Below are 7,981 nucleotides of genomic sequence, written 5' to 3' on the forward strand. Positions count from 1 at the left end.
GACTCTGTTCCCCTTTCGGGCTTGAACTGATGGTAAAACTAATGACATTATTTACTGTCTTCACATTTATTTTGAAAGATGAAGCTCGCGATTATGGTAAGGGGCGTTACATTTCCGACGAGTGCTTGCGGTGTTCGGCCAATCACAATGCACTGGGTCAGCTGGCCAATCAGAGCAGACTGCGCTTGTCGGAAGGAGGGACTTTGTAGAAAACGAAGCGTTTGAGAGAGGCGGGGCATATAGGACCTACGATAATGTACAGTATTTGAAAAATAATGTGTTTTTTGAACATTAAAGCATGTCAACATATTCTGTTACACCAAATACACAAAATAATGATCTTTAAAAAAAGCATCATATGACCCCTTTAACCTCCTTTCTGAAACGGACCTCTGATCTGTAGCTGTGAGAATAAAACAGATTAATAATCATATTTATCTCTTTTAACAATAGACAAATACAAAGAATAATAATAATAATAATCTAGTTATTATTTTAATAGGCTGCAGGCTCAGTGTCATGTGTCAAAATTAGTTATTGTACAATTTATTTTAATTCATTCATTCAGTTTAATTTTCTTATATAAATGCACCATGCGTTTTATTAGTAAATATCCTCCTAAAAGGGAAAAAAATAAAAATCCCCTTAAATGACAAATAAAACAATAAAATAAATAAAAACTCTTAGGTATAAATTAAGGCTTTCTTCTGTTGTGCTTCGGAAAACTGAACTTTCTCGACGACCTTCCAGCACACAAGCACACAAACACAAACACAAACACACACACACACACACACACACGTTTAAAAACATGTCACTAAACTTGTTTGAACGGACTATTGCACGACATGGTGAATATTGATCGATCTGTCTCGTTCTCAAAGTGCAAAGACATATTTGTTGCTGATTTGTGCTGTAAATAAGTTGATCATCTCAACATGTCATAATTCAATTGCTGTTTTTAGACGATCGTAACAACAGTCGAAATGATGCACAACAAATGCACACAATGTTTCCGATCAGGTTGCAATGAATAGAAAGCGAGCAGCACATCAATAGATACGGGGCCTTACGGCTATTTCTACTGACGCATGTAACGTTAACTTATCAGGCGTTCAATGTACTGTTGAAGTCGCTGCGTTTGTTCTTTAGTGTGAGTGAGTATTGTACATTATGAAAATCATCACTTACCGCAGTTCTGGTCAGGACGCACAGCATGATTTCACGCAGATAATCCCGGAGAATTCAATTGACAGCTGCAGAACAGGATCTCCCTGACATTATGCGCTACAAGGGCGACCAAAACTTTCTTCACAAGTTGCAACACGGGTCGCACAGCTTCGCCCTCGCCCGGATAACACTGACAACTGCAGCGACGAGCTTATTTGGCCCCTCAACGACTAGCACTGTAGTGCGCGAGGCGCAAAATAAATAACATTTCATTTAGCGTTATACGATATGTATACATATATATAAAAAATTTGTAACATGCAACGATAACTTGTATATCTAAGTCATTTATTCATCGTTGTTCATCAGTTAAAATGTAGGGTGGTCCAAATAAAACAAATAAACATTGCCATCTGTCGGCCTGTTCACAACGTCATCGCTAAGCGACTGATGCATTCGCCTACTTTTCTTCTTCTTCTTCTTCTTCTTCTAATAACGTTTTATGGCGGATGGCAAACCAACTTCTGGTGCATTTACCGCCACCAACTGGACTGGAGTGTGGAGCACTAATAAATACATATTTATGTTTATCTATATTTTATATAAAAAAAACAAAAAACACAAAAACAAAAACAAAACACACACATTCCTAAATTCTCCTGATTAATCCTATTCCTTCAATGTATTTAACAATAGCACCATATATTTTACCTTGTTCTGCATGCTCTTTCAAGAGGTTTGACAAATTAAATGATTCAACACCTATGTTTCTTACTTCCTTAATGAGTTTTAACCTTTCTTTTTCATATTTTTTACATTTTATTAAAACGTGCTCTATTGTTTCTGCCTGATTACAAAAAATACATTGACCTGTTTCATGTTTTCCTATATTAAACAAAGAGTAATTTAATCTAGTATGCCCTATTCGGATGCGAGAAATAATTGTATCTTCTTTCCTATTCCTAAAAACACTTCTTCCATTTCCTACTTGCTGCTGAATATTATACATTTGTCTGCCCTTGCTTTCACAGTTCCATACTTCTTGCCATTTTTTGTTTATGAATTCTTTAATTTTCCCTTTAACCTCATTTTTGCTAAGAGTCACCTGAATATCTATTTCTGAGTGTTTATCCAGTGTTGCCGCCCGCCTCTCACCTTCGCCTACTTTTCAACATCTATGAAATTATTAAATGATCATTTAATGTACCTATTTTGATTGGCCAGGAACACTAAGGTGTATGAATTTATATGTGATGTTTTATTTTTAAATATTGTGAAATGTGTGCTTATGATAGTATTAGCGTGTGTGTGTGTGTGTGTGTGTGTGTGTGTGTGAATTAAATAAATACAATTTATAATTATAAAATTATATATAATTTTATTACAAATATTTTAGATTTTAATATTTTACAGTAGCCTCTAACCAGTAGGACTGGTCTTTGCGATTACGGGATACGGTCCTGAAGTCACAGAGCTCTTGGTTATTTCAGATCCTGTCTGGTTAGTAAATGAAACTATCATCAGATCTGTTTTGCGAACCGAAAACATCACAGATCACTGAAAAACAGTCCCACTGAAAATCGGACATATTATTTATCCAATTGACAGAGAGTGGCTCTAATCCTTGCAACAAATATGCATTAACAAATAAATCTTTTAAGGACAAATGTGTCTAGTAAAACAAAATAACTCAACTCAAGTTCATTGGTTGCAAACTGAGCTCCTGTCACGGAAGAATAGCGCGAGCAGCGAGCTGTCTGACGTCAGCAGGTTATCATGGAGGAATACGCGCGTGAACCCTGGTAGAGTTCAAGCTCTCTTCACTTCTGAGCGCTCCGCACTTCAGCTCATGTCGGGAAACAGCTGCTATTCGAAGCAGTTTGTGTTCTCGTTTGCGTTCATGTTGGTGTCGATTTATTTCTCCGCGGTCATGCTGTACTACAGTAGCTGCTGCTGTCTCAGTTCACACACTGTTGACATATTATTACAGCGAGTGTTTGATAAACGTTATCATGTGGGGTCTGATCTCGCTGCAGTGCTCAGAAGCGAAGGGGCAAAATAAACTCGCTGTTTTACTGCACTTGCAGCTTTAACTTCTTGTTTAGTATCAAATTACATGTTTAAATGATTTATCCCAGTAACGCTTGACATGTGACATAATCAGAAAAAAATAGTTTTTTAATAGAACAGTTTATTGAACAATTAGACAAAATATCAAAGAAAATCTTTAGAAATGTTTGCAAATGTGTTTTATGATTAGTATCATATTTGATATATGGTTTATGGCTTATATATATGTATATGTGTGTGTGTGTGTATATATATATATATATATGAATGTGTATGTATCAGGTCTATATGGTTCATATATAGAGCTCAGTCTTGAGGAGGAAACATGCATCAGTTTTATTCAGAGGCACAAATCTATGAAATTTGTTGCAGATGCTGATATTTATATGGCCAAAAAGTAATGTGTAATGTATCAATGAGATCTTTATAACAGTATAGCAGTCTACTTACATGAAATGCATATGGATATCGGTTGTCGCTGTTTATCTCCCAACAATAGGCTATATATCTTAGTCAGATTATGTTTAAATGTTTTTTGATCAAGCACTGTAGTTTTTATTGTGGGGGCAAAACATAGGCCTATAATATGCAATACAATGATGATTGAGAGATGTGCAAATAAATGTTACAATTTGCTAGATAAAATTAATTTTTCTAAAAACAATGTGTAAGGATAATCAAGTAACCTAATCACCTAATTTGATTACATCCAGTAAGTGTTTATCTTGAAATATTACTAACAATACTAACAATAAGACACGTGAACCACAACCTGATGATGGATGTTTTTACAGTTATGCTAAAGTCCTTTTACTTGCTAATACAGTATTAACTTTTATGTTGTAAGGCATGTAAAAGGCATGTAGTAGGTTGTGCACAACAGGTTTTTCAGCAAGGTTTTGAGCATGTTGATAATTTCGAGGCCTTAGAAAGTAATGCATCAAATATGATACAGTAGGGATAATGACTTAAAAATATAGCTCTTTCATTTCATATTTTTTAGTCCATGGAGGATAGTTGATGACTGTGGCGGTGCATTTACCATGGGGGCCATTGGAGGAGGGGGGTTCCAGTCTGTTAAAGGCTTTCGAAACGCACCTGTGGTAAGCTTCACTGTCACCAACAAAACAAATGAGCTCATATATTACTATCACTAATACACATTCCTATTCAGTTACTAATAATAAACACACTCTGTTACTACAGGGTGTACGACACAGGCTTAGGGGGAGCGCAAATGCTGTGAGAGTAAGAGCACCACAAATTGGAGGTGATGTTGCAGAATCATTTCTTGTGTTTGTTTATCGTGTGGTATAAAACTGTGTTGTGTATGACTAGTTTTAGCATTTTGTATATCAGTGATTCACTATAAATTGTGCTATGGGTCTTTTTCTCCTGTAGGTAGTTTTGCTGTATGGGGTGGGCTCTTTTCCACCATAGACTGTGGTCTTGTGCGTTTGCGGGGTAAAGAAGACCCTTGGAACTCCATCACCAGTGGAGCCATGACTGGAGCTATACTGGCTGCACGCAGTACGTTTAGCATGATAGTCGTTTTTCTTTTATCAGTGTTATTCCACAATATTAGACAATAAGGTTGGAATACACTACACAGCTGTTAAAATACGAACAGATTTTAAAAATGCAGTCATTTTGTCGACTTTATTACAGAGATTACAGAGAAAAACGGGGCATCATACACTAAACGACTGAGGATTACACACTATAACAGACTACCACAACAAACTCAAGCAGAAACCTTGTGCCTCATTGCTAGGAGACTAGCATGAAAAATGAAAATAGTTTGTGTTCCAAAATCGGTTTAGAACATTAAACATGTTTAATGTCCTCCAACTGGATGGGATCATAGTCTGAAGCTAAAAAAAACTGTTTTCTGTTCCCATTAAACACTACACAGTTTTCTTTGAAATCTATCAACTATAGCTTCTGAATATCTGCAGTCTGACTTTCGGAAACTACTGTAGCATCGACTTGTCCAGACTAAAAATTAGGCCAAAAATCTACGAAAAAGGAGATATATGAGATATAACAACCTACTGGAAATAGATCCATCTGATGATCTGTAGTATTGTGTAATAGTATATACATGCAGCATTAATCTCTGGTCTTGAAATGACCTCTGGAAGTGTGCACAATGTGCTTGTTTGTATTTCAGGTGGTCCGCTAGCCATGGTGGGCTCTGCGATGATGGGGGGAATTCTGCTTGCTCTAATCGAGGGATTCGGGATTCTTCTTACAAGATACACAGCTCAGCAGTTTCAGAATCGTGAGTTACACCTGTCAGAATAAGTTTGGATGATTCAGAGAGTTATTAAACTTCAAAGGAATTGTTCACACAACAATGCCAATTCTGTTTTTGAGGATTACAACACATTTCTATTTTTCTTTGCAAAAATTTGAATAGATATTGTGTCTGAATTAAGAATTTGTTCCCACAAATGTAACAAATTAGTACATCGTGACTAGGGATGTCACAATACCAAAAATCTAGTAGTCGATACTGATACCACCAAAAGTACACGATACTCGATACCACGGAATAAAAACAATAATAGTTCAACATTAACTCCTTTATTTAAACCTTTTAACGTTACAAAAACACATCATTAGTGGCACTTGGTCTTCAAATAATAATTAAAATGAAATGTCACTGTACACTTTAGTAGTCGGTACCAATACTACTACCAAATCCCACGGTTCTTTGTACCAATTTTAGTACCATAGCAAAAAATATTGTAATGCTATTAATAATTAATATAAGTAAATACATTAAAACATAAGCATGTAGCCTTCAAATAGTGTTCAATTATGTATCTATTCTGACACATCAGATTGGTTTTGTCCTGTCTGTTGGTTGGACATGGTTATCACAATGTCAAACATCGCAATTTCAGATTCAGTCCCACATTTTAAAACAGTCGTCTTCCCTGAAACTTTGCAGTGAGTACTTAGCATGAAAAATGAAACTTTTATTCAAAATATGAATGGGTTATACACAGAAAGTGAGCGAAGAAGCTCCCTTATAATCAGTGAAGCTGGTATCAGCTCAGTTCATCCGCAGCACAAGCTCACTGACTGAGTGAAACCTCCTGTTATAATCAGAAAACCTGTCCATACTGCACAAGGGATCTCTTACTTACAACGCATCTATGATTTATCCCCCCTCCCGCCCCCCAAAAAAAAGTTCAAAATGGCCATAATTTGCCAAAAACGGAAAAAGTTAGTATGAAGTGGCCACGATTTACCCAAAACGAGAAAACAAATTAGTACAACATAGCCAAGATTTACCTAAAACAAGAAAACAAATTAGGCACAAAGTGGCCAAAATTTACCAAAAAAACGAGAAAAAAAAAAAACAAATTAGTAAAATGTGGCAACAATTTACCAAAAATTAGAAAACAAATAAGTACAACGTGGCCAAGTTTACAGTTTACCTAAAACAGGAAAAGTAATTAGTACAACATGGCCCTGATTACAATTTACCTACAATAAAAAAAAAAAAAAACGAATTAGTACAGCAGGGTCACGATTTACCTAAAACGAGAAAATGGGAACTAATTAGTATGACGTGGCCACAGTTGATCTAAAATTAAAGAAAAAATTAATAATTTGAGGCCACAATATCTTGTTTTCCCCCACATGTTATGTGCAGGGCTACGTACTTTAAAACACTGTCTTTAACATACATGTATTTCATTGTAAAAGTTTTATTACCTTTAGTTTTGTTTTGTTAAAGCTGCTTCATTTGCATCTTCTCTTCCTCTACAGCGAGTCCTTTTGTGGAGGACCCGAGTCAGCTTCCCCCGAAAGAAGGCCAAGAGACACGCAGTTATGGACAGTATCAGTAAAATCAGTTGCAGTGGTGACTGTGAAAAAAGAGAGGATTGTTAGACGTTTAGGACCCTCATCGTAGATTACAGTCCCCCTCATAGACAGGGGGATCCTCCTGAACCTCTCATCCTCTATTAGATGGCCACTCAGGGGCAAGCAGTATGTCATTTGTATTATGAATTGTAATATACACTTGTGTTTTGTCCTGTTGAAAACGGAAAATTGTCACCCAAAGAGTTCCATCAAGCATGCTGAGACAGAACTCAATCTACATATTTGTATAGTTCATGCAGGCCTGATTGAACACCACATACTAATACAAATATACTGCATGGCTAACTAGAACATGCAGAGATATTCCAAGTATGTAATTACTTGCAAGAAGACATGAATGATGATTCCTGTGAAAGTTTATTTTAAAATTGATGCAGTTATGCAAACATCAATATATATTTATATAAAGTTTATCTTAAAGGGGTCATATGATGCGATTTCAAGTTTTCCTTTCTCTTTGGAGTGTTACAAGCTGATTGTGTATAGATAAGAATACACAAAATAATGATCTTTAAAAAATAATCATATGACCCCTTTAATCTAATACATTGAGATCTTTAATAGTGATTTTGGATCTTTTCCATTCAAGCTACATAACCTGTCCTCCATTTCTTACTGATAGCATGAAATTAATTTATCTCCAAACCATAATGTGCAGTCAGGAGGGACACCATTGTTAAAGATGATATTCAAACCTTAATGTTCCTCTACCAAAGTAACTTTAAGTAATTCATCCTCTCCATATTTTCTGTCTCTCCAGTTTGGTACTGATTATTTTCCTACGCTTTCTTTATCGCAATCTTTGTGCAATGTCTTGTAGGTTTTTTTTTTTTTTTTT

At 35.8% G+C, this 7,981-nt stretch overlaps 2 protein-coding genes across 3 annotated transcripts in view; one reads left to right on the top strand and one right to left on the bottom strand.

Annotated features, from left to right (window-relative positions):
• LOC107702859 (carnitine O-acetyltransferase) overlaps positions 1–1,588 on the bottom strand; it is a 19,201-nt gene extending 17,613 nt beyond the window's left edge. For both annotated transcript variants that reach the window (XM_016505287.1, XM_016505288.1), the window contains exon 1: positions 1,192–1,588. In XM_016505287.1, the coding sequence (XP_016360773.1) occupies positions 1,192–1,218 (27 nt within the window). In that variant the 5' untranslated portion in view covers positions 1,219–1,588. The remainder of the gene's footprint in view (positions 1–1,191) is intronic.
• A 1,305-nt stretch (positions 1,589–2,893) lies between these two features.
• Positions 2,894–7,547, top strand: timm17b (translocase of inner mitochondrial membrane 17 homolog B (yeast)). Its single transcript, XM_016505233.1, has 6 exons — positions 2,894–2,972; positions 4,244–4,343; positions 4,447–4,510; positions 4,642–4,770; positions 5,414–5,524; positions 7,027–7,547. Exons 1-6 carry the CDS (start codon positions 2,947–2,949, stop codon positions 7,104–7,106), a joined length of 510 nt encoding a protein of 169 aa, XP_016360719.1. The 5' UTR covers positions 2,894–2,946; the 3' UTR covers positions 7,107–7,547.
• Positions 7,548–7,981: the final 434 nt, after the last annotated feature.

Source organism: Sinocyclocheilus anshuiensis, unplaced genomic scaffold (assembly GCF_001515605.1).
Source record: "Sinocyclocheilus anshuiensis isolate Anshui unplaced genomic scaffold, SAMN03320099.WGS_v1.1 scaffold366, whole genome shotgun sequence".
Classification (NCBI taxonomy): Eukaryota; Metazoa; Chordata; class Actinopteri; order Cypriniformes; family Cyprinidae; genus Sinocyclocheilus; species Sinocyclocheilus anshuiensis.

Excerpts from the sequence above, each read along its gene's own strand:
- timm17b (XM_016505233.1), top strand. The coding sequence starts at position 2,947 with ATGGAGGAATACGCGCGTGAACCCTG. Across the intron at positions 4,511-4,641 it reads AAGAGCACCACAAATTGGAG|GTAGTTTTGCTGTATGGGGT; the intron begins GTGATGTTGCAG and ends TTTCTCCTGTAG. Across the intron at positions 4,771-5,413 it reads AGCTATACTGGCTGCACGCA|GTGGTCCGCTAGCCATGGTG; the intron begins GTACGTTTAGCA and ends TTTGTATTTCAG.